Below are 27,177 nucleotides of genomic sequence, written 5' to 3' on the forward strand. Positions count from 1 at the left end.
TACATTGAAAACTACCTTGAATTCTCAAAGCAACTTGGAACGGGAGAAATTTTTAACACTACACCTTGTATACCATCGCATTACAATCATTACTGATTCTTTAAGAGTGAAAAACAAGTGATATTTGAACTTGCTTCCATGAGTACTGCTGTTTCATATCTATCTCCTCTGGAAATTTAGCTTCGAAATGTTGTAGGCAAATATAGTGCCGAAGAGGATAGGGAATATGGTCAGCATAACAGCTGCTAGTGGCAAAAGATCACGGCTATAACCAAAGTAATTTTTGACAAATGATGTCATAGGTATGATCTCTCCAGACACCATGATGTTCTTATCATCATCGTACAAGAATTGCGTGGTGAAGAGGACGTTCAGCATCCATGATGTTGGGGAGATGCGATAAAGCCATATCCACCACTTTGGTATTTGCTGCAGAGTTGAAGAGGCAAGGCATGACTACTTACTACTTACATAGTTTTTTGTTTGAGCAATAATAAATTATTTCAGACGACAAATTAACATAACAAGTGAATGAAGTGATGGTAATTGTGGAAATATCTACTGCACTCTCAAAGATACACGTACTTCTTCAGTTTCAGCACCAAATCAATGACAAAATTCCAGAGACTGGTAGAGCATAGTTCCTAACACATTACTGTTAGACAACTTGTATTTGTGGTGTATCCGTGTGTGTATTGGGCCTGAGCCCAGGCGCCTAGCGCCGGCCGGTCCTGGATAGCTAGAGGGATCTTATTTGGTTCTGTTTCATAAACCTCAAGATCTCCTCAACCCTATATATATATGTACACCTATCCCTCTATCCATCCAATCTATTATTCCACGCATCTTCGTTGCTTTCATGGTATCACGAGTTCGGGTTTCTCCCTTATCCACCTTCCGCACCCTAGTGTGCTGCCTTTGGTGCCACACCCTAGCGCGCAGCCACCAGGTGCCGCTTCTCCTCCCGCATGCGCCCCACCCCTCTAGCCTCGTGTGCCCGATCTGCTGGTGCTGCACGTATGGCTGGCGCCTCCATCCCCATCCCCGGCGCGACCGCCGACAGCGCTATCTCCAACCTTGACGACTCGACTCCCCTCGATCCCACTACTGCCAAGCGCGCCGAGGAGGAGCACGCTGCCCAGGCAAAGCTCTCCAGGAAGCATGCGGCCGCCGCCCGCGCCATCGCTGCCCGTGACCTCGCCGCCCGCGAACGTGCCAAGGTGGCCCCGCCGCCGCTCGCGCTCCACCACGAGGACGATGGCGACGACGTCGGCTCCGTTGCCTCGGACGTCCCTGTCCGTGAGGCTCTCCTCTAACACAAAGCTACTGCGATCATCAATCTCCACACGCAAGCCATGGCGGTTCAAAACATTCACGAGATTGTTCCCCTCATCCTTGACGTCACGTCGACTTTCTTCCCCCGCTGGTGCGAGTCCTTCCTCATGACGCTGGGGAAGTACTCCCTGGAAGGTCACGTTCTCTCCAGCATGGTTGCACTCAAATCTTCGGATTGGGTCCGCATGGACTGCATCGTGCGCTCGTGGCTCATGGGCACACTCTCTAGCGAGCTCGCCGACACCGTCGTGGAGCGCCGCCACCGCCTGCGCCACCTGGCTCGCCCTTGAGTCCCAGTTTCTCGACAATCGAGAGATGCAGGCTCTCTTCCTCAACGCTGAGTTTTGCAACTTCTCCCAAGGGGAGCTCTCCATCACCAACTACTGCCGCAGCTTCAAGACCATGGTGGACTCTCTTTGTGACCTCGACGAGCACATCATGGCCCGGACCATTGTCCTAAACGTGATTCGGAGCCTCAATGAGTGCTACAAGGATGTTGGATGACACCTCCGGCGCAGTCATCCCTTCCCCACCTTCCTCCAAATGTGCAACAACCTGCTCCTGGAGGAGCTCACCATGGCCAAGACGGCATCCGCCGGCGCTTTCATCACCTCCTCCAGGACCGGCAACTCCGCCTCCGGCTCTTCCTTGTCAGCATAGCCGCCCAAGCAGCAGCAACAGCCCGCCTTCGGCTTCGGGGGCGGCAAGCGCGGAAAAAGGGGGGCAAGCACGGCGGCAAGGGCAATACCGGCGGCACCAACAGCAACAGCACCGCAGGCGGATCCAGCTCCGCAGGCGCGGCCACCCTTGGCGCGGCCCAGACCAACACCTGGCCCAGCTACTACGTTTCGGTCCAGATGTGGCCCGGAACCAGGGCACCTCCTACGCCTGCGCGCTCCCCTAGGCCTCCGGCGCAGTATCAGGCGCTGCTGGTTCAACAACACCAGCAGCAGGCCTTCGCCGCTCAACAGCAATAGCAACTCCTGGCGGCCCAGCAACAGGCATTGCTGGCCCAACAGCAGCACCACGCCCTGCTGGCCGGCCCACACGGCTAGTGGGCCATCCCACTGCCGGGCTACTACAGACCCGTGGCCGGTCTTCCCGGCTAGGACCAACAGACGCTCGCCTCCAACTTCAGCACCATGTCGCTTCAGCAGCCACCACAGCATGATTGGTACTTCGACTTCGGTGCCACCAACCACATGACATCCGATGCCGATATCCTTTCACATCCATTCACCTCCAGTTCGGTTTCTCCATCTTCCATTATTGTCGGAAACGGCAGCTTCTCGCCTGTCACCTCCACTAGCGCCACCAACCTCTCACCTAAGCTTCGCCTTAATAATGTTCTTGTCTCACCAAATCTTATTAAGAATCTTATTTCCGTTCGCCAGTTTACTTCTGATAATAATTGCTCTGTGGAGTTTGACCCTCTTGGCTGTTCTGTGAAGGATCTGCCCTCTCGGAGAGAGATCATCCGATGTGATAGTTCCGGTCCCCTGTACCCGCTACGGCTGCCGACGTCCTCCTCCCTTGCTACCGCCACACCCTCGCTTTGGCACCAGCGTCTCGGCCATCCAGGACATGAAGTTTTGTCTACATTAGCGTGCTTGTCTGCTATTCCTTGTAATAAAGGCGCTGGTGATTCTACGTGTCATGCTTGTCTGCTATTGAGTGTATCAAATCATCATCTCACATCATGTCATTTTCGATGAAGCTTCCTTCCCCTTCACTGAATGGCCCTCTCCTCCTACTCAGGAGGACTTCGAGTTCCTGATGGATTTCGCTAACCCTGTGCCACTGCTCCCAGCACCACAACATCTTCTCCCTACATGTCCCGCTACCGCCATCTCCACACAACCCCATGCGGCTGTTCCTGGCAGCGCCACTCCCGCTGGGGCGATGCACACGGCCCCTGCGCAGCCGGCCTTAGCTGCAGCCCTGCCGGGCTTGGATGCTCTCCCGTTCTCGCCGGCTGTCCCGGCGCCGTCAGCAGCCGCCCCAAGGGCGTTGCCTGCAGCACCATCGCGGCCATAGTCAGCTCCTGCACCACGGGCTGGGCGCGTTGTCGGGTTGCACCTCGTCGCCAGCTGCCGGGCCGTGCGCGTCGCCAGCAACCCCACCGCGGTGCTTCGGCAGTTTCGTCTACTCTCGGAGGCCTGTGGCCCGTCGGCTCCTACGGCCCTTGCCTGTGCTGCCTGCTAGTCCCTACAGCCCCCGCCCATGCCGCTGAGGGGGCAACTGCGCCTCCTGCGGGGCCGTCCACGCCACCCCACCCAGCTCCCTGCTAGGGCCGTTCCAGCACCTCCAGTGACCAACTGGCACACCATGACCACTCGCAGCAAGCTTGGATTTCATCTGCCTGCTCTGTTTAAGGTCTCTTCGCTGTCTCCTGTCTGCGCTCGCCGATCCTAACTGGCGCGCTGCTAAAAAGGAGCAGCACTCGGCGCTCCTGGCCAACCACACTTGGGACTTGATCCCTCGCCCTCCTCGGGCCAATGTGGTGACTGGGAAGTGGGTCTTCAAGTACAAGGTTGACGGTTCCCTCGAGCGCTACAAGGCGCGGTGGGTTCTCCGCGGGTTCACCCAGCGCCCAAGCGTCGACTTCTCGGAGACTTTCAGTCCGGTGGTCAAGCCTGCCACTGTCCGGACTGTGCTGTCTCTTTCTGTCTCCCGCAGCTGGCCTATTCATCAACTCGATGTGAAGAACGCTTTTCTGCACGGTACTCTATCAGAGACAGTCTATTGTGTTCAGCTCGCCAGTTTTGAGGACTCTGCTCATCCAGATTATGTGTGTTGCCTCAACAAGTCCTTGTATGGGCTCAAATAGGCGCCCCGAGCATGTTATAGTCGGTTCGCCTCTCACTTACTACAGCTCGGTTTTGTGGAAGTTAAGTCTGACACCTCGTTGTTCGTCTACCGTCACGGAGCAGATATGGCCTATCTCTTGCTTTATATGGATGACATCGTGCTCACTGCCTCCTCTACGGCTCTCCTGCACCACACCATCAGTGCTCTCTAGCGGGAGTTTTCTATGAAAGATCTTGGTCAGCTCCACCACTTTCTGGGTATGCATGTTCAGCGCCATGGGACTGGTTTGCTTCTCTCTCAATGGCAGTTCATGCTTGAGATCCTCGATCGTGCTGGGATGACAGATTGCAAGCCATGCACCACACCTGTCGACCTAAATCTGAAGCTGTCTGCTGATGGTCCTTCGTTGACTGATTCCACTGATTATCGCAGTCTTGCGGGTGCTCTGCAGTATCTCACCTTCACTCGACCGGATATTGCTTATGTTGTTCAACAGGTGTGCCTTCATATCCATGATCCTCAGGAGCCTCATCTTGCTGCTCTCAAGCGCATCCTTCGGTATGTCCGCGGCACCCTGGATCTTGGCTTGGTGATCCGTCCCTCCTCACAGTGTGACTTGGTGGTTTAGTCTGATGCTGACTAGGCTGGTTGTCCTGATACGCGCAAGTCCACCTCGGGCTATGCCGTTTTCCTTGGGGATAATCTTGTTTCCTGGTCCTCTAAGCGGCAGAACACAGTCTCCAGGTCCAGTGCTGAAGCCGAGTACCGTGTGGTGGCCAATGCCGTGGCTGAGGCCACCTGGTTGTGCCAGCTGTTGGCGGAGCTCCACTCTCCGTTGTGCCGTGCAACTTTGGTATACTGCGACAACATCAGTGCTATCTACATGTCTTCGAACCCCATCCAACATCAGCGTACCAAACATGTGGAGATTGATCCGCACTTTGTTCGGGAGCGCGTCGGTCTTGGTGACATCCGCATCCTGCATGTTCTTACCACTTCCCAGTTCGCTGATGTCTTCACCAAAGGATTGCCATCTTCGGTGTTCACGAAGTTCCGATCCAGTCTGAATGTTCGATGCATCAATGATTCGACTGCGGGGGCATGTTAGACAACATGTATTTGTGGTGTATGCATGTGTGTGTTGGGCCTGAGCCCAGGCACCTAGTGTCGGTTGGCCCTGGATAGCTAGAGGGATACGAGGAGATCTTGTTTGGTTCTGTTTCCATAAACCTCAAGATCTCCTCACCCCTATATATATATATATGTACACCTATCCCTCTATCAATCCAATCTATTAGTCCACGCATCTTCATTGCTTTCAATTACCTTGTCTACCCTGCTATAGTACCATGACCAGTTAAATTACTGTGATATATAGTTATGTTCTATAGATGGCACATTTAATATTTTACCTTTAGGTAGCACAGATTATTTTCATTTAAAGTCCTGTAGAGAAATTTTCTATAATATATCATGACTGCCCCCCACACAACATAGTTAACTGTAGAAGGACACGTGAATATCAATCTTCAAAGGTTGCTTTCATCTTTTGTATTAAGGCTGCATTGTATAATATAAGCTAAGTTATAGGACTGGTATATTAACTTACTGGACCAGGCACTACGAAGCCAGCCATGAGGTTTTGAGTAATGAAGCACATCGAAGACATTATAGTGGCCACTTGATTGTTGGGAGTCAGTGATACAATCATCATTCCAAGGTAGACAAAGTACAGCAATGTGCAGAACATTGTATAGAAGAACCACAAAAGCTTGGTGGCTGTCCATGCATAGCCGATCATTGGATATGCTATAAACAAGAATAGTACTACCTGTATTGCCACATATGGTATCTCCATGGCCAGCTAGCAAAATACACAAAACAAGAGAATGAAAAACAATGTTATGCTATAAGTTTAAGCACACAAATGGATTTAAGAGGAATGCTTCAATTATAAAACTGTTGGATGTCCCTAGAGCATCAGTAATTAATTAACAGTTGACGCACATTTCCAGTGTCAGAAGGTATTGCTACTTAAATCAATATATGCATTGAACTCCATCTAATGTTGTTTCTGGTGGATAGATTTACTTTCCATTAATAAATATATTTGGAAAATGCAATAAATTACATGATGGTTTTTTACTCATCCCATATTTTTAAAGGCTCCCATATTCCTCACTCCACAGTATTATGATGGCTGACCTGTGCAAAGGAGTAGGCCCAAGGCGAGTACATTCCTGCAAACCTTTCTCTGTACATGACTGAGCGTTCAACGGAGACAAAGGGCATGACTGATTGGCAGTTTTTGACGCCAGTGTACAAAGTGGTGCAATACATGGACCCCAATATGGTGAACAATCCTTTCCGGTCGTTTCTACCAAACAAAGGAAAAGGAGAAATTCTAAGTTAGCAATAATCATGTATATTCTGTGCTGTTACATATGCTACATCACTCCAATATACTACATCACTCCATTGCCCCTACCATGTGTGAGTTAAAATAATAATATGCAGTATCTCTACATATACTACATCACTCCATTGCCCCTACTATGTATGAGTTATGAGACAGAAGGATTAAAATATGTGATACTTAAATTAGTAACCTGACATACATGTGAGCTATGTTGCCTTGCTGCCAGTACAGAGCACCAAAGAGAAGGCTGCAAAGAGCTACAGTTACAATTCGCACCAAGTTGTAGGATGGGGACCTCCAGTGTGACAAACATTGTTTCCAGAGGCAGGCTTTGAACTGCTCCCAGAATTTCTGCGGGAACCGCATTAGGAAATGGAGATCACTTGTTTTTGGTGATGGTATGCTCAGCTGTTTGACAATTGCATCATTGTCCCTACAAGAGCATTTGGTGAACAAACCAATTATTATTTGGTAGTGTAGAGTATAGACAAGCTGAAAAGTATCATAGACTATAGGTATGATGCCTCTGAGAATTATCAAGCAAAAATGCATCATATATATCTTATACAATTTTTAGTTTTTCTTTTATTAGTGACGCGGGCTGGAGAAAGGTGTATACGCACATGACCAGTAGGTACATAGGAGATGTCCAGAATTTTGGTTTTGTGAACCGGGCCTCTCACATATGTTGTGTAGGGAAGTCATATATATTGGGTTATGCTATTTCCCATCTGTTAAGAATTCCTAATCTGCCAAGGATGTGGTTGAGTTATCATGTTATGGCTCATCTCTACAAATCTCTTACAAAGGCAAGCAAAGAATAACCGAATACCGTTATCTCTCTGTTTCCTACTATCTTCCTCTTAGGATCCACATTTCCAATAAAGAGAGGTTTTCCCATATATATAACAACTCCCTTGTTCTTCATACAAGTCACACAATAACCAGTTAATGAGAGCTTTGAAAATAAAAGTGGCTAGGCCAATTCATATGACACCATAATATTCCAGGAAAGCGCAGCAATATATAGATTTCTCAGAGCAGCTTTACTTTGCAATGACCATGTGAGAAAACGCACTCTGTTTGGTGCGCAAGAGATCCAGAATGTTTCTAGGAAGTTCCGCTACTGCGCGCTGTTAAAACTCAGAATGAAATTACAAGAATTTTCCTCTAAAGCTTACTTGTATAATGACGATTCCCTGTATATTTGAGCGAAGTTGACTCCTAGGTATGTCTCCATGGATTGTGATGTAACTTCTAACATCCATGTAGATGGGTTATAGTCATCCTTGATCATGGGTACTCCAGGAATAGCCTGAAAAGGTTATAAAAAAATAATTGGTGTATAGAATTGAATAATTTCTCACTTAATTATTGTTACACGAAGACTATGTCAGTATTGCTTAACATTTCATCCATATAGATATGAAGGAACTGGGAACATACCGATAGGAAACTTTAATGAAACAAATATAAGAAGTTAACTTGAATAAGAATTCGTCATTTGTGCATAACTATCAAAAATTACCTGGAAATACTGGATGACCTTGCATGAGTTATGTCCAAGTGGCCCAGCATAAATTAACTTTCCACCTCTTTTCATTAGCATCAACTGCATGAATGTATAAAAAATTAATTAGTGGGCTTTTCTGTCTTCTTGTCTTTTTCACGTTGATATATTGACCCATTGGCATTCAAGACATGGTATACAAGCCAAGGCAACCTTCCCTCCCACTCTTCCTCCTAGGTGCTGTTTCAGCGAGTTTCCCAGTCAACCAGGATTTGATACTCCCCTCCATTAAGATGAAGCCGGCAGGATGTATCCACCCCGTGCTCGAGTTTTTTTCAGAAATTAGTGGAGTACATCCTAAAGTAATATTCCATTTGTTTCAGATGAAGTTTTTCTTGAGAATCAGCATCTTCACATTGTTCTGGGTAACTATCTTGGTTCTAGCCAATATCTAAGAATGAACTAATCATAGATCAATTGTTTAAGTTTGTGCATACACCTATGCAGAAAATAAAATCATAAATTTATACTCCACAAAGTCACCTCTGGTTACTTCATATAAAGTTTTGCTAATGCCAGAACATGAAATATTTAATATTTGTTTCCTAATATTTTATTCGTATTCACATCTGTCCAATAGTTTTAATCTTATTTTTCTCGAGTTTCAAACAAATTTGCAAAAAGCTTTATGAATAGCAATTACTTGATCAAATGCCTCAAATATTTCAATACTTGGTTGGTGAACCGTGCATGCAACAGTTCGTCCTGTATCTGCAACATTCTTCACTGCACGCATGACTATAGCAGCAGCTCTCGCATCCAATCCTGATGTTGGTTCATCCAGGAAAATGATACTAGGGTTGGAGACAAGCTCGACTGCAATTGTGAGCCGTTTGCGTTGCTCAGTAGATAGTCCATTTGCTCCAGGGAGTCCAACCAAACTGTCTCGAACTTCATCCAGTTCTATCGTTTCAAGAACTTCCTTAACAAAGTCCTGAGAAGAAAAAAAGTTTCACCAGATCAAATAATTTGCATATGAACTGCAATTACAGCCATCGCATTGATATTTATGCTTTGAGCAATTCAACTTTGGCAAGATATTTTTTTTGCAAGGACAGCAAATGCTTTGCCTAAAGGAGAAAACAAAAGATAGATCTGGCCCAGTGAGATAATATGTGGACATAAAATCCAACTATGCAAGAAGATTATGCTTAAAACTTGCCAGAGACCACTGACATGGATCTAAAACATAAACAGAAGATACATGAGATCAGTCCAAAGACAAATATATAAATTTAGGAATCAAGCACAACAATGATTAATTGAAGGTGGCACCATGTGATATTCTTCAAATATAAAACTCACATATCTTATCTCTGGGTCAATTTCTGTTGGCAAACGCAACCAAGCTGAATACACAACAGACTCCCATACTGTGATCTGGGGAGAATGCACATCAGTTTGCTCACAATAGCCTGATATCCTAGCAAAGGTCTCCTGCACTTTAGGATAGCCACCTATTCTAATGTCGCCTTCAATAACTCCTCCTGTTTTCCTGCCAGCTAGAACATCGAGTAAGGTTGTCTTGCCTGCTCCAGTGACTCCCATGAGCACTGAGAGAACCCCTGGTTGAAAGGCTCCAGTGATGTTGTGGAGCAACTGTAGTTTACTATCTGAAAATCCCTTCTCCCTCATGGCCTGCAATAAGACAATTCTTGTTCATATACATGCTCTTCTTACGTCCCCTGAGCATGCTGGGCTAGACTTTTATATCTTATATCTGAGTAGGTTGCATGTTACTCCCTCCAACTCATAATATTTAACATTGGTTAGTTCAACGTCAAATACAACGATATGGAGGTACTCCCTCCTTCCCGAATTACGATTCGTTTTGGCATTTCTAAATACATAGCATTTGATATGCACCTATACATATATTATGTCTACATACATAGCAAAAGTGATGCATCTAGAAAAGCTAAAACGAATAGTAATTTGGGACGGAGGGAGTAGCATTCTATAGAATCAACACATCACATGTCAAAACTTTTTCTCTCTGTTTCCTCACACTATCTCTTGCATTCATTATACTGAGTTACAAGATTAGTACCATAGGGGTATCGACGTAGTAATTGACATCTTGAAATGTTATCCCGAGAGGTTTGAAAGGTATGACCTTCCCTGTAACAAAGAGTTCATTTATAGGTTACTCCTGTTTCACTTAGATGGGCATTCTAAGCTACAATTTAGAACTTAATTGACCAGCAATATTAGGTGAAACATAGAAATTGACTGACCAATAAAATTAGGTGTATCCAGAGCAGCTTTTGGTAACTTTGGGCTTTTGTTCACTATGTCTTCAAAATTAGCTCGCTCTTTTCCTTGTAGTATAGTAAGCTTATCACGAGACACAAGAGCTTGAGATGTCCCTAGAGCCATGAGTTGTACAAAAAAGAGGTTAGACTGGACAGACAAGTTTTTTTTTTCTCAAACACGCAGGAGAGTTGCGTATCTTTGTATTAAGAGGAAAGAGCGGTCCAATTACAAGAGCATCACCTCACTTTGGACCATGGTGAGGTGTGCTGGGTCAGCATAAACAGAAACTATACCAAAAAACACGATTGGTATGACCTGACCAACATTAGCCCACAATGCTACCTAGACCCAAGGCACAAGATTTCAGAGTGAAGTTCCCCAAAGAGCAACTCAATCTATTCCATGACCCAAAGGGCAAGATGTACATATGTATAAGTGCAGAAAACCCTCCAACTAGAGGGAAAATACATGTAAGTATACACATCTAAGGCATACATCTAACAGGAATCACTCCCTCTTCTTTCTAGGTGTTTATCACAAACACGCTAGTATTTCTTCTCTGGTGGCACATGCCACCAAAGAAGAAAAACTAGATTGTGTCAGTGATAGACACCTAGGATAGGGAGTGATTTCCAACTATGTGACTAATGATTGAAATAGTTCTTCCAATGAATTGTTTCATTGTTGCTTCATAGGCAACATAAGCAAGAGAGTATTTGTGCTGGAAGCAGTGCCCAGGTAGTTCATCTAGATGAAACCCCTTTATTCTCTCTTCATTATTTCTTGCCACTTCATCTGCTCATAAAAAATGCAGACATGGCACCCTAAGTGTTTAGTTGAGCAAATACCACAATCAGCTATTGAAAAAACTCAATCATCATTTGACACTTTTAATTTGGCAAATAAGTTCATTATTCGATGGGGTGGCACATGCTGCACCATTTGTTACTCCCTCCATTCAAACACCCAAAGTTTTTTTGGAAATGACAATGTAGAGTGTGTAAGCAATCATATGCGACTCGAGAGAGAGCTGTCTGCTGCAAATATTTTACCCAAAAGTGATTCAGATTAGAAATTTAGAGTGTACAAAATATGTAATTAGATTCCAATTTCCAAAACTTTCATACTATATTGGTTTTGTAGCTATGCATGGCATATTTTGTGAGAACAATGATTAAAGTTTATAGCCTTGAAAACCACGTAAAAAAAATATACCTTGTATTTTTTAATGGAGGGGTATAGGTAACTCAAGTACTCAACAAAAACGTTGGATTTAATTCAGACACTTACAGAAGCTTAGTGATAGTAATAGGATAAATTTTGTTTACCCTCAAAACAGAGGCCAGGGGTGCACTTTTTGCCACATCTATCGGAAAGTACCAAATAAAATCGATTAAGGTCCTAACAAAGCTGGAAAAGCTCTAGGAACACTAATACAGCTTTTTCTTCAATGAGATATCTCACAGTGCTTGGATACTCAGAATTCTTACGTCTTACGGTAGTTAATCCAATGGCAAACCCTATGTTCAACAATAAAATGAAGACAATTAGTGCTCCAATAGAGATCCAATAGAAAATGCTGGAGAAGTCTAGCCCTCGGTCCATTAGAATGCTCCTTCCAAGTGTAACACCTGATACCATAATCTATCAAAAGGGGGGGAAAATAGCACATGTAAGTTGCTGCAGTCAGCATTTTATTGACTGTTCTTAGTTAAAGTATACCTTTTCCCATCGTGGTGTTAAAAACTCATTTCCAGTTAAACTTATCTCACCATATGACATTGGAGAGATCCAGAAGACCCATTTTAGCCAATTCGGTATTGATGCTGCAACAATGAGACACCGGAGCTATTTATGTTATAATGGTTATTAATTGTTAAATGCATAGCATCGGATTTATAACTCTTTGACTACAAATGAGGGATACCTGCACGTATATGATAGTGTAAAATAAAAGCTTATGGGATTTCAAAACATATAACTGGATGCTAATTATGCTAGCCTTTCTTGCACAGATCGTCATCTTTATTTCCTATATTTTATATTCTTATTCAAGAACAATTTAAACCACATATCCACAGGACAAAGCAGTGGTTAGGAGAAAGAGATGGAACCACAAGATTCTCTACTTTGGTTCAAGTTGAGACCACATGTTTTATTTCCTCATATAGGTACAGGAAATGGATTGGTTCCTGATTAATTCAACTATTTGTTCCTTTGTTAACAGCTCGCAACAAAAAGTTTCCCAAAGAAATAAAAGTTGTACATTTCTATATGGAAACATTGAACAAACATATGGCCTAATTAAGTAGATTTTATGAAGGCAAGGGGGCTTACTTTGGGGAATGACGAAACCTCCACACAAAAGAATGAATAGAAGTAACAATGTACTACCAACAGAAGAAACTGGTGCTGTTTGGCAATAAGAGACTACACATCGGAACAATGACAGTGCTGTTGAATGCATGAGGAACAGCACAAGTAGCTGGCGGAAGAATCTGAATTGAACAGACGGTCAAAAGAGAGCATTTATCACTCAATGGCCCAGGTTTTCCAGAAAAATAAATTGGTTTTTTATTCTGTGAAACCTAGTATTTGAATCTAGAGAGGGTTGTATGTTCATATTGATTAAATATTACTCGCTTACATATTAAAAGATGTCTGCATGTACTTATTCATGAACATCAAGCAAAAAGTATAACAAACCTAAAAATATAAGTGTAGTTAATAGTTACCTGGATGCTTGAGGAGTATAACCAATGAGGTAGTAAGTTATGCATGTCCAAGTTACGGATTCAACTAATGAGACTGGAATCTTTGTGAAAAATGCTGGTATCGCATAAGCCCAGGAAGGATAGAAGCAGCAGTCTCTTTGTTTATAAAAGACTGGGAGTCTATTAATTGTCATAGCCATCTCAGGTAATCCATTGACAATTAGAAAAGTAAGTGCGAAAAACAATGAACTCATGTAACTGTTAGCATGAGTTCTATCATTAGACAAGTGTGTCCGCAGAAATACTGTCCCAGTAAGTATAGCAACAAGACCAACCTGCAATGCACAAGCATTATTAGTTTTCAACACGGGACATTTAGGCCCTGTTTGGCACGGCTCCACTCCTAAACTCCAGCAACTCCATCAAAAAATTCGGCCAAACACCCCAACTCCAAAACTCCATGGAGTTGCCAACTCCATGGAGCTGTAGTGCAAATGGAGGTGGAGTTTTGGAGCACCTCTTTTGCTGCTCCAGAAACCTCTTTTGAACCTCCTCGTGGAGTTGGTGGATAATTACCCACCAATACCACTGGTTATGGAAAAAAATGTTTCGTTCTATTCTACCTGTTCCCCGTCACGCACCTCCCTCCGTTCTCACGACAGCAGGGCGCCGTTCCGGTCTTGGCCACCGTCAGTCGCCCCCGCCACCAGCCGCCGTAGCCCCGCCGCCGGCCGCAGCATCCCCCGTCACCGGCACCAGCCCCACCCGTCGCCGCCCCGTCCCACTCGCCGAGCTCCGCCCGTCGCCGCCCCAGCCCCGCCGCCCGTCATCGTCGAGCCCCGCTAGCCGCCCAAGCCCCGCCGCCGGTCGCCCCCGTCACCGCCCAAGCCGCCCCGCCGCCCGGCCCCGTCCCGCCGCCTGTCGCCGCCCGCCACCCAAGCCCCATCCCCGTCGCTGCCCAGCGCCACCCCCATCGCCGCCCAAGCCCCGCCCCCGTCGCCGCCCAGCGCCATGCCCGTCGCCGCCCAAGCTGCCCCGCCGCCCGTCGCCGCCCACCCCGCCGCCCGTCGCTGCCCACCCCGCTGCCCGCCGCCCAGCCCCGCCGCCCGTCTTGCCCCGACTGCAAAAACTATCCAGGGGAAGAAGAAGATAGGATAGAGAGGATGACAAGTGGGGCCTTAATTGGGGGGCAACAATGACAATCCATGCTGAAATCGATCTTTTTTGGAGCTGAGAGAACCCATCTAGCCAAACACCCCATTTTAGTTCTGGAGTTTTGAAGCGGAGCTGGCTCCATGTGGAGTTCTGGAGTGGAGCAGCTCCACCCGGAGTTGGAGCCATGCCAAACAGGGCCTAAGAAAAGCATGATCAGCTCTTGGTTGATGCACTATTTAAGTTTGCTATCTGTTAGACAGTTGTGTATAGGCCGGCCCTATGGGCCTTGGGTGCTGGCCGCACCAGCCCATTGCTGGGCGTGCGCCGCCCCTAGGGTTAGATAGGTGTTATTGTATTAGGCTAGGATCTCCTGATTGGTGGTGTTTCTATAAACCCTGGAGACCCCAGCCAATATATTTAACCCCGGTGCTTTGCATCAATACATCTATTATTCCTGAGCCATATTACTTTCATGGTATCACGAGTCCGGGCTACCATCCCGATTCACCTTCCGCTGCCCCAAACCCCACGCGCCACCCCTTGGCTGCGCAACCCATGGCCAGGTCCTTACCCCTCGCCGCCGCCGCCACCGCCGACCAGGAGGGCGCCGACGCCGCTGCCCGCGTGCGCGCCTGGCTGAGCGCGAGGAGGCTCTGGCGCGCGCCCTCCAGGCCGAACAGGAGGCGGCCACCGCGGCCGCTGAGCGCGACGATGCCAAAGCTCGCGTCCGCGACGCCCATGCCCGCGCCGCTGCGGCACGCAAGGCTGCCGCTGCCACCCTTCCCGACCCGGAGGCTCTGAACGACGACGCTGCCGCCCCGAAGGATGATGACGACGCCAAGTCTCACGTCTCCAACCGTCCCCTCGATGACGCCCTACAGCTCCATGAAGCCGCCGCCGTCAGCAACCTCCACGCCCAAGCTGTTGCTGTCCAGAACATCCGGAGCTTGGTACTCATCGTCCTCGACGTCACTTCGGGTAACTACACTCGCTAGCGTGATCAGTTCCTTTTCACCATCGGCAAGTATTCCCTCCAGGACCATGTTCTTCGCGACACCCCGGCGACGATTCTCCTAGACTGGACGCGCACGGACTGCGTCGTCAAGTTCTGGATTTATGGCACGGTCTCCCCAGACCTTGCCGAGATCGTGATGGAACGTGACAAGCCTGCACATGCCTCATGGCTTGCCATTGAAACTCAGTTCCTTGGCAACTGGAGACCCGCGCCCTCTACGCCGACGCGCAGTTCCGCAACTTCGTCCAGGGCAACCTCTCCATCGCCGACTACTGTCGTCGCTTCAAGAGCATGTCAAACGCGCTCGGTGACTTGGGCTAGCCAGTCTCCGACCGCACTCTCATCCTCAACGTCATTCGCGGCCTCAACGACTGCTTCCTCGACATCGGGAAGCACATCCGCCGTGGGCTGCCCTTCCCCACCTTCCTGGCCGCCCACTCCAAACTGCTCATGGAGGAGCTCACCATGGTGCACCGATCCTCTGTGCCGTCCACCACCCTCTTCGCCAGGACCACGCCGGGCACGCCAAGCAAGCAGCGCCCGCCCGCCCCGCCTTCTTCTGGCGGCCCAGGCTCCAGGGGCGCCTCCAGCAAACCCACTAACTCCAAGAGCTGCCGCAGCAAGCGCAGCGGCAACGGCTCCACCGATGGCGCTCAGGCGCCCTCCAGCGGCGCCGGCTCTTCCAACGGTGCTAGGAGGATAGGACAGGGGGCGGCACCCAGGCCATCTCCGCGCAACTCGTGGAAGGGGTCCATCCAGATGTGGCCTGGACCCCCGCCTCCTCTTGCGCCCCTGCCCCAGCCTGGCCAGCAGTAGCAAGCCCTCCTGGCGCAGGCGCAAGCCTTCACCCTCCAGCAGGCTCAGTACGTCCAGGTGGTGTAGGCGCAGCAAGCCCAAGCGCAGCAGGCCATGCTGCCATGGTCCAACCCGGCCATCTACAACATTGTCGCTCCGTCCTAGGATCAACAGTCCCTAGCCTCCTCCTTCAGCACCATGAGTTTGCAACAACCTCAACAAAATGAGTGGTACTTCGACACAGGTGCTACTTCTCACATGACCTCCAGCCCTGGCACTCTCTCTCACACTTTCACCTCACGGTATCCTTCTCCGTCTTCCATTGTTGTCGGTAACGGTTCCTTACTTCCAGTCACCGCCACAGGCACTGCGCACCTCCCTGGTCATTTTTTTCTTAATAATGTGCTTGTCTCACCCCAACTTATTAAGAATCTTATTTCTGTGCGCCAATTCACTTCCGACAACAATTGCTCAGTTGAGTTTGACCCTTCTGGTTGTTCTGTGAAGGATCTAGAGTCCCAGAGAGTTCTCACCAGGTGCAATAGCTCCGGCCCCCTTTACCCGCCTTGCCAGCCTGCTGCTTCTGCGCTCGTCGCCGGTCCCTCCTCGTCGCTGTGGCACCAGTGCCTTGGTCATCCCGGTCATAAGGCCCTATCCAAGCTTGCCTCCATGCTTCCCATTTGTAATAAAGATACTAGCCCCTCATTGTGTCTTGCGTGTCAGTTAGCCGTCATGTTCGGCTTCCTTTTCATGCCTCCACTTCGCGTGTTGTTCACAACTTTGATCTTATACATTGTGACTTGTGGACGTCTCAAGTCGTCAGCATTTCCGAGTTTAAATATTACTTGGTTATTCTGGATGATTGTTCCCATCACTTGTGGACTTTTCCCTTGCGCTTGAAATCTAACACGTTCTTTACTTCGGCTAATTTCTTTGCTCATGTGGCCGCTCAGTTTGGTGCTAAGATAAAGGCGGTCCAATGCGACAACAGGCGCAAGTTCGACAACTCCAGCACCCGCATGTTCTTCCTCGCCCATGGCGTGCACCTGCGCATGTCCTGTCCCTACACCTCCTCCCAGAACAGTAAAGCTGAGCGCATCATTAGAACCACTAACAATGTTATCCGCTCCCTGCTGTTCCAGGCCAGCATGCCGCCATCCTACTGGGCTGAGGCCCTCGCCACTGCCACATACCTCCTCAACATCCTCCCTACGGAGACGCTTTAGTTCGCGACACTGCACTTTGCACTTCATGGGAAACTACCATCCTACGATCACTTGCGCGTCTTCGGGTGCTCTTGTTACCCGAACCTGTCCGCCACGGCTAGCCATAAACTCGCCCCCAGGTCCACAGTCCGTACCGTTCTATCACTGGCCCTCTCGAGGCTGGCTCATTCATCAACTCGATGTGAAGAATGCCTTTCTTCATGGCACCCTGTCAGAGCCCGTCTATTGTGCTCAACCTGCAGGTTTCGAGGATCCCGTCCATCCTGACTTTGTTTGTCGGTTGAACAGGTCCTTATATGGCCTCAAGCAGGCGCCTCGAGCGTGGTACAGTCGTTTTGCAGGTTACCTGGTCACTCTTGGCTTTGTGGAGGCCAGGTCAGACACTTCGCTCTTCGTTTACAACAATGACTCTGATCTGATTTATCTGTTGCTCTACGTTGATGATATTGTGCTCACAGCTTCCTCTCCAGACCTTCTTCGGTGCACCATCATGTCTCTACAGCAGGAGCTTTCCATGAAGGATCTTGCGGAGCTACATCACTTCCTAGGGATGAGGGTTCACCGCAGTGGCCCTGGTCTTCTCCTCTCACAGCGACAGTATATGATCGACATCCTCGACCGTGCTGGTATGACGGATTGCAAGCCTTGCTCGACTCCAGTGGACACTAATCCTAACCTAGCGGCTGATTCCTCATGTGAAGGATGCCTCTGGATTCGCAGCATTGCTGGTGCTTTGCAGTATCTGACTTTCACCAGGCCCGACATCGCTTATGCGGTTCAGCAGGTTTGCTTGTTCATGCACGACCCTCGGGAACCTCATTTGACTCCTCTCAAGCGGATTCTTCGGTACATTCAAGGAACTTTGGATCTTGGCTTGCTGTTGCGCCCGTCTTCCAGTGCTGAGTTGACTGTGTACTCCGATGCTGACTGGGTCGGGTGTCCTGAGACCCGGAAGTCCACTTCTGGCTATGCGGTCTTTCTTGGTGATAATCTGGTGTCCTGTTCTTCTAAGCGTCATAACACTGTGTCCTGATCCAGTGCCGAAGCTGAGTATCACGCCGTTGCCAATGGGTTGCTGAAGCTGCATGGCTGCGCCAACTTTTGGTCAAGCTTCATGCTCCCCCTGGGCACGCCTCCTTGGTCTACTGCGACAACATCAGTTTTGTCTACATGTCCTCGAATTCGGTTCAACACCAGCGCACCAAACACATTGAGATTAATCTTCATTTTGTTCGGTATCGCGTTGCCACTGGTGCTGTTCGTGTCATGCATGTGCCAACTTCTTCACGATATGCTGACATCTTCACCAAAGGCCTTCCTTCCTCGGTGTTTTCAGAATTTAGGTCCAGCCTGAATGTTGGCGACCCGACGATCAGACTGCGAGGGGGTGTTAGACAGTTGTGTATAGGCCGGCTTTATGGGCCTTGGGTGCTGGCTGCACTAGCCCATTGCTTGGTGTGCGCCGCCCCTAGGGTTAGATAGGTGTTATCGTATTAGGCTAGGATCTCTTGATTGGTGGTGTTTCTATAAACCCTAGAGACCCTAGCCTATATATGTAACCCCGGTGCTTTGCATCAATACATCTATTATTCCCGAGCCATATTACTTTCACTATCAGTTATTACCTGGAGAGATTTTGATTTGTAGATGAATGCATTTTTCTTCATGAGAAGAAGCTCTCGTGCAAAACAAACCATGAGAAGCTCCCACTTGGATAATGAATAGATGCTGAAAGATAGTGCATTGTTGTGTGCTTTTGCTTTAGCTTTATTAGCTTTAGCAAAAGGATTCAAAAGCTCCACGGCAAGATTCTGACCAACATGACATGCTTTGAACCTCTCACAAAATTGATCCACGGTAACAAAGTTGTATGTTTCATCTCCAAAGCTCCAAAATTGTTCTTGGTCCTTTTTGGACAAGACCTACATAAGACCAAAGAGTAAAATGATACTAATCCCTAAGAGTGAAAATGAATCAACTTATTAATCATAAAGGATACTTCTTAGACAACTTCTGAACATTCTAACTTTTCTTTTTGGAAAAATGTACATAATTCTACAGTGGCACTTATCGACTATAAAGTATAAATTTATTGAAATTGCATTTGTAACACACCATGCAGTGCAGGCATGATTTCCTGTGAGAAGGTAAGAATAAGAATTGCAGGGGGAAAAAACTGTGGGAAAAAATATTGAAATCCAATGTGCAAAGACGAAAAAAGGTATTTTGAAGTATTCTGCTCTTAAAGGTATAACTTAGCCCTATATTATTTTACCAAACAGGGTGGACTCATGGGCAAAATCTTACTATAAGGAAAACCGGGTAATGTTAAACAACAATCTACAGAAACTTCCTATGAGAAAGAAATGATGCTCTTTTTCAGTGCATTGGCTGTGTAAAAAGGATTCCAATTTATAAGTTTAAGTACCTCTTGGAGGAAGTCTGCTGCTCCTTTTCTCCTTGGGCACTTGAACCCACAGGATTCAAAAAAATTAAGAATACAGCTTCTAGGACCATGGTATACAATTTTTCGTTCAGCCATCAGTATAACATCATCAAAAAGTTCATATGTCTCTGGTGCTGGTTGAAGAAGTGAAACCAATACAGTGTATTGTGAGACTTGAGCCAGTTGCTGGAGGCAGGAAAGAACCTGGAAGGTAGTAGAGCTGTCCAACCCAGTAGATATCTCGTCCATGAAGAATGCCTTTGATGGTCCTATCATCATCTCACCTGATAAGCCAAAAATAGGGGGAAAAGAACATAAGACTATACATGTATTTACAAGAAAGCATTGACATAAGCAAAATAGCACGAATAATGAAATGGCAAAATCCAGTGAGCGCCAGCAGCTCATGCATCTTCATGAACCATTATTTATCCGATCTCTTGTTTGATTTGCAGCAAGAATTACCAATAGAGCATCTAATCCCTGTTTTACTCTGTTGTGATGCAGGCAGAACGACATTGGAGTGTTCCACTTCTGCTGCTCAAAGCCAAGCTACCATGTGAAATTCTGCAGGTGATGTTTTTGGAGCATGAATAAAGAAACCAAGTATGAAAGTAGTTGCAAGTCTGAGACTCCAAAAATGAAGCCTATGTAGCACGGAAACAAACATGGAAATACAGGGTACTGAGTGCGCAGAAATGGGCCAACATCGGCATATCACCCTTGTCGGGCATTTCGTCGAGCACCTAATATGCGAACATACCGGGACATCTGCCTCGCCCACACTCAGTCACTCACAAGGTCGGCAGACAATCTGAGCGACGAAAGAGAAGCAGGAACGCGCGCGGGCCATCTGCGGGAAGAATGACGACTGCGCATAATCCCACACAGACACGGGGGCAGAGGAAAGGCGGCCTGTCCTTACCTTAGACGCCAGGGCGTGGACATCGCACCAGCCATGCTGGCCGAGCTCGGCGTGGACAGTCGGCGCTCGTGGCCGGCCCGGACTTTCATAGCGGCGGCGGCGTGCAAGCCCTCTTGGCAGCGGCGAGGTTGCGACAACGCACACGAGCGCACGCAGCGATGGCGCGCCGCGCACCGCCGGCGTCGGATGGATGTATGGAAGTAACGGGAGGGAGGAAGGATGGTGTCATGGTGCTGAGGGCGAGGGCTACTTTGTAAATTTGGTAATTAAACCTAATAATTTCAAAATAAACCTAAAATGCAAATTTAGATTAAGAAGTAAATTAAACTTTACTTTCAAAAATAATCTAATAATTCCAAAATAAACCTAAAAATGAAAGTTAAAAGTTTATACATTTAAAATATTCAAATAATTTACTAAATAAAAAATAACTTTAATAAATATTCCAAAAACAAAATAAATAATAAAAATTAGATATACAATTTTCATTAAAATATTCTAACTGTTTTGGCAGTTGGTTTGTCTATGTGATCTTTATTTAGTATCAATATATTCGTGACTGACATTATCTCGGTCCAACTCATAACGTATTTGATTAGTGTAGATTTAAGGTCCATGTCCGTGACTTCTGGGACTTAGACTATCTATACCATGTACTATGAGTCTGTTTGTTTGAGCTGCAGGTTTTAAGCTTTTCTGAAAAGCTGCTGCTAGGTTTTTGCTCCTGAAAAACCAACACTAGCTTTTAAAAGATGTGTTTAGTTTTCTAAGCTCAAAAAGCTACGAAAAGCTCATAAAACTGAGCTTTCCAGTTTTCCGTACAAACTCAACTTTTCTAAGCTTTCAACTTTTCAGAAGCTACACAAGAAAATCGTTGTTTGTTTAAGCTTATGGCTTTTCACGCTAAGAAACTGCTAGGAAACTCAAACGAACATGTAAAATGTGGAATATGATACAAGATCATTTTTGGATGAAACATGATACAAGATCATTGGTGTCCATATGTGTCTTTATTTCTTATGATACATTTAAATCGCCACTTGTGATTGGATTTGTTTTTCACTTGATTTGCAGATCGAGCAAGATTGTGTATTTGTTTGTTTGATATGTGTAAATAGAGCAAAGATTGTCACTGTTGATTGGCTACTGCTGCGTATTCTTGTTGGAACAAAGTCACCATTTTTTACTTGGTTTTCTGTTTTTTGGATGTTTCGGTTATTTCTGGAATTTTAGAGTAAAAATATGGGAAAATATAGTACATCCCAAGAGCTTGGCTCGTTTCTTTCTTTTTACTGTTGGGAACTACTATCATTTGGTTATAAAACCGGTAGTAATGGTGTTCGACTTTCACTCCCACATACATATTCTACAGTTGGGGCTAGGTCAAAAGCAACAGTATGTATATATGCATAAGATGTATATACATTGGATTTGTCTCCAATGTTATGGGGGCTGAAATTACCAAGTGCTGCTATAATTAAGTCGCTTTCTAGACATGGATAAGTACTCGTGATTAACATCGAGCAAGATCACAACCTCCTTGTATACATCTTGGTGCACGAGTGGGATAACAAAAGGTAACTAACATAATATCCAATTTATGCTAATGGTGCAGCATTTTTGTCTCTTTTTCTCACCTGTAGTTAATCTCTTTTTCTCACCACCTGAAATACCTCTTCTCATGGCATCTCCTACCATTGTGTGTGCACATTTGTCTAGCCCTAAGATCTTTATAGGCAAGCCAAATGAGAAAAATGCATACATTTCAGTGTTGAATGAAATAAGAACAAAGAAATTTACAGGAATTATTATGATTACAATTACCTTCATGATGTACTCTACGTGGATACTCCTGTCTAAGCTTTCCATAGACATTGCCTACAACATAAGTGTTGCTTCTAGGTTTGTTAGCTGTGCTAGGTAGAATGTGATCGGTACTTGTCTAATAGTTATCGGAAATTTTCAGAAAATAGTTCAACTCTTATTGGAATTGAAATACTTCCTGTGTTTGAAACAAGGTTTGAAACTCTGCTTTTACCTTCATAAACATATCAATGTCAGGATCAGGAATAATCCCGGCCTCCTCCTCTTTCCTGATAATCTCCTTCAGAATTTCTAAAATTGCAAAGAATACATAGAGAGAAAATGTTAACTGGGTGAACTATTTTTTTCAAATGTCTTATATATATTCGGCTGTATCGAGATAGTTATGTTAGTTTTAGTTTATAGGTTAAAATTTCACCACACACCGGTGGAAAACGGAACTTTACTCCTAGTTGGCAGGGGTCATAGATCTCGAAAACCCATCCAGGATTAATTATTCGAGACAAAGGGAGGGTCCTTTAGTCCTGGATCATTCACCCGGGACTAAAGGCCCTCCTTTTGTCCCGGTTGGAATTCCCAACCGGGACTAAAAAATTTCCAAAAAAAAATAAGCCCGCTCCGCCGGTGCTGCTCCACCCCACACCGCTCCATCCCACGCCGTCGGGCCCGCGCTGCTCCACCCCGCACTTGCCGGCGCCGCTCTGCCCCATGCCGCCCCGCATCCCTCCGCCCCGCTCCACCCGCCCTCCCTTTGCTTCCTCCCTTCCTCCCCGCCTCCCCGGCCTCCTCCTTCCCGCGGGTGAGGGCAGCGCGCCGTGGGTAGGCGAGGGAGGGAGGGAGCAGAGGGAGAGGAGGTGGGGAGGAAGGGAGCTGAGGGAGGAGAGGAGCGCTAGGAGATAAGGAGAGAGAGGGGGGAGAGGGTTGGGTGCAGGTCTCTAGGAGATAAGGGTGGGCGCGGGTTGCTAGACAGGGAAGAGAGAGGAGTCGGAGAGGTGGATAAATCCCGGTTGGTGGCTCCAACCGGGACTAAAAGGGTTCTTTTAGTCCTAGTTGGAGCTACCAAACAAGACTAATCATTTTATCTCGGCTGGTGGCTCCGACCAAGACTAATTCATTTTATCTCGGTTGGTGGCTCCAACCAGGATTAAAAGCTCCACTTTTATCCCGGTTGGAACCACCAACTAGGATTAAAAGGGCTCTGCCACTCTACAAAATTTAGACCCGAGACTAAAGGCCCTTTAGTCCTAGGTCCAAAGTCATCCAGGACAAAAGTTACTGGATGGAAGGTCAGTTCTCTACTAGTAACTCTTCCAACTAAATTCGAATATCACACTTCCAACTAAATTTGAACATCAGAATTTTTGCTCTACAAGTTCCTCTTTCATCACCATTAAGTTCACCCCATAACCGAGACTATGGGAAAACAAAGGACCTTTTTGGTCCATTGAAAATTTTAAATTTCATTCAGATGTGAACTAAAGACTAAGGATCTAGATCTAAATAATCCTCCTATTTTTATTCTGTTCACATGATTCTTCTTTTTTTCCTGATGAATTATGTTTACAGCTTTCCATAAAAAAATATGTTTACAGCTTTGCGCGTCCTGTGGAAATAAACAAAAGCTTCATAGATCGATATATACCTGCTCTCCAACCAACACCCTGGAATCTTGCAGAGAAGTCGAGCGTCTCCCTCACTGTCATCTCAGGCACATGAAGGTCACGCTGGCTTACATAGGCCGATGTCTTCGCCGGCACAAACTCATTCAGGCTGACGCCATTGTACTCGATCTCTCCTGTCACCTGTAATGCATATACACACGATACATGCACTCGGTGAAACTCATTCATGTTGCAGAAACTAACTTTAGGTGCCCACTACGAAAATCTACAACTACTTTGACACTTGTCACATGAAACTATAACTTTCTTAAAAATAGCTTATTTTGTGGTTGAGTGACCATATATACCATTAAAAATACGCTAATTAATCGTGCAATGGCATGCGATGGGCCTATCAACAATGAGGTTTTGTCACTCCGAAAATCTAACGGCATATATAGTTTCATGTAGGCTTTCATGTGCGTGATGACGGTGTGCTCATCTAGGCCTGTACAAAGATCCTTGGTACGAGGAGAAAGTCCAAATTACTCTCCTCAAGTATAGACAAAGTGCGGATAACTCCTAAAATATTTTTTGGTTTAATTTATCTCTAAACTATATCATTTGGTTCAGTTTACCCCTTAATACAATTTATCTTTTTTATTTCTCCTTGTACAAGTGAAATCTTAGGTTCAAACTTTGCGAGATGATAGTAGACATTATAATACATGCTAAAAAAATACATCATGATTTTATCATTATTACAATAGAGTAGGACATTTAATAATAAATGAAGCCTTATGATACAAAATTATACCTAAAATAATGATGAAAAATTTGTAATATATTTTTGGACATATATTGTAATGTCCACTACCACCATGCAAAATTTTAAATCAAAATTTAACTTATGTATGGAGAAAAAAAAAGACAATTTGGGTCCAGATCTTAGTTATACTCGAGGGAGTAATTTGAACTTTTTTATAATAATTTTAGTGACTTGATAGTGAAAAGGCACGCACCTTGAGGTTTTTATCGATCCTTCCTGCAAGCGCACGCAGGAGTGTGGTCTTGCCACAACCTGGGGGCCCAAGCAGCAGGGTCAGCCTGCACGTGTGTACATACAGATATTTTAACCTTTTAGTCATATTGTCGCACTACTAATGAACGCACACGAGAGCATCGGTTTAATTAATCAATAACTTAGGGGAAGATGCACTTTCCTCCCTGGCTTAACGACCCCATCGACATTTTTGATCAGCTGGATCCTCACTTTCTCGCTGTAGTTCAAACCGAGCATACCTGTAAGGGTCTGCCAAGTGGATGCAAATTAAACAGCAATAGGATCAGTAGGCCTGGCAGAGAAAGCATACTTATTAGTGTGCCTGACATCTTTGTTTGGAAGCTGGTTTAGTCCTTAATGCTACGGCTAAATTTTAGATGGCTAAAAAATTAGTCCACAATTATTTATTGAGAACTACTATATAAAACTAAAGTCTATAAAATGTTATTTTTCTCCTATTTCTCCTCCCCATTCATAGAGTTGCATTTTTATCTTTTTCCAAGCTGCTCTTCCTTCTAAAATTTATATAGACATCTTTTTAGATTTGACTAAGTTTAGTCGATCCATTAGCATCTCTATTTAGATAAACTAATGCTAAAATTTAGCACTTTGATGCAAACGGAGTCTTAGTGGCTCACGGAGACGGCGGCAAGCGCGGAGTTCCAGAGCGTCGGGAGGGGCTTCCCGTTGACGACGCGGCACTCCGCCTCCACGCTCAGATCTCTGAACCGCACCTCTATCGTCGGCTCCTGCACATCCACCCTGCGGGATCCATCCATGCGTCACCACTACTGACAACAGATCAGCAGTTACGAAAGGGTAACTAACAATGATGTAATTTACCTGTCCATCCTGGCTCTGATGTTCTGCAGCAGCCGGAGGTTGTCCTTGAGGACGTCCACGATGAGCCTGTCCACCAAGTCTCCCGGCCGTCCGGTGGCGCCTCCATCTGATGGGTTCTTCACGGCGGCGGCATCGGCGGCGGACGACGTCTTCTCGGCCTGCTCCTTGTCCTGCTCGCCACCGACCTCGACGCCGGCCATATCGTCAGTGGCGCACAGAACTGATGGTGCCGGCCGCATGCTGCCCCGGCCGACGGCTACGCACCCTGTCTACTTAAATGGAAACCTTTATACATGTTTAATTTTTCTAAAGAGGGACGATATGATCGTGCTGTGCTAGTGCGATCACATATGTGTTCCATCAGAGCCACTATAGTGGAATCCGATGCGCGCTAATTAGTGTTTGGGGTTCATCGTCAGCTGTTGCATAATGCACTCTAGGGTGACGCATCATGCATCGGTTATTGATCTATGAACTTCGGTGGGATGACCCTATTCATAATGTTGTTCATACTCCCTCGTTTCAAATTGTAGGTCATTTTAGCTTTGCTAGGTTCATGGATAGTATTATGCATCTAGACATTCACTTAATATAGATGCATAGTAAAAATTATGCACTAAAAAATCAAAACGACCTACAATTTAGAACGGAGGGAGTACTAATTAACTATAACAGAGGGAGTACTAATTAACTATGTATGTGCACAATGATAATGATGTGGTGATTAAGAAACCACGTTCCGTTTCTCAAACCGAACAGAACAAGAATCTGGGGTGCGGGAAAGGTGACAAGAACTCATTGGTTCCTATACCACCCAACTAATGGTTCTCATATCGAGGCCGATTATTCTAACATGCACGTCTGGAGGATCAAATTAAATAGTAGTACTTGCAGATAACATGGAGCAAGGAGCCAGTGGCAGATGCAACCTATGAGTTAAGGAGGAGCTTTCTCTTCTTCCCTTTCCTTCCCTCCCTTCTCTTCTTTCTTCTTCCTAAAAAAAATCATGAAGGGACTAAGGGAGCTCCATTATCCGAGCGGTAATAGGGGGGCTTGAATCCCACCCACCCCACCACTAGATCCGTCCCTGCAGAAAGCAACCGAGAATGAAATAGTAACACCGACAGGATCGTCAAGCTAAAGGAACCGCACGGGCAGCAGGTGCCGGATAAAAAAGCC

General features: G+C 46.2%; 1 protein-coding gene across 1 annotated transcript; it reads right to left on the reverse strand.

Moving 5' to 3' along the window:
• LOC117863706 (ABC transporter G family member 41) lies at positions 1-26,260 on the reverse strand. Its single transcript, XM_072294798.1, has 24 exons — positions 25,999-26,260; positions 25,794-25,917; positions 25,315-25,404; positions 25,115-25,198; positions 24,134-24,293; positions 22,706-22,782; positions 22,492-22,545; positions 22,305-22,395; positions 19,725-20,026; positions 18,922-19,218; positions 13,127-13,440; positions 12,729-12,889; positions 12,114-12,217; positions 11,882-12,035; positions 10,373-10,504; positions 10,186-10,256; positions 9,441-9,773; positions 8,779-9,069; positions 8,094-8,177; positions 7,747-7,880; positions 6,765-6,998; positions 6,352-6,523; positions 5,756-6,010; positions 1-429 (listed from the first exon to the last, which is right to left on the reverse strand). The coding sequence occupies exons 1-24, from the start codon at positions 26,235-26,237 to the stop codon at positions 160-162; spliced, it is 4,227 nt and encodes a 1,408-aa protein (XP_072150899.1). The 5' UTR covers positions 26,238-26,260; the 3' UTR covers positions 1-159.
• Positions 26,261-27,177: the final 917 nt, after the last annotated feature.

This window comes from Setaria viridis, chromosome 7 (genome assembly GCF_005286985.2).
Source record: "Setaria viridis chromosome 7, Setaria_viridis_v4.0, whole genome shotgun sequence".
In the NCBI taxonomy this organism is placed as follows: domain Eukaryota; kingdom Viridiplantae; phylum Streptophyta; class Magnoliopsida; order Poales; family Poaceae; genus Setaria; species Setaria viridis.

Coding starts and splice junctions, on each gene's coding strand:
- LOC117863706 (XM_072294798.1), bottom strand. CDS start 26,237: ATGCGGCCGGCACCATCAGTTCTGTGCGCCACTGACGATATGGCCGGC. Junction 22,396..22,491: donor ACGTAGAGTACATCATGAAG/GTAATTGTAATC, acceptor TTGCCTATAAAG/ATCTTAGGGCTAGACAAATG. Junction 6,999..7,746: donor AGGGAATCGTCATTATACAA/GTAAGCTTTAGA, acceptor ATGCTCTTGTAG/GGACAATGATGCAATTGTCA.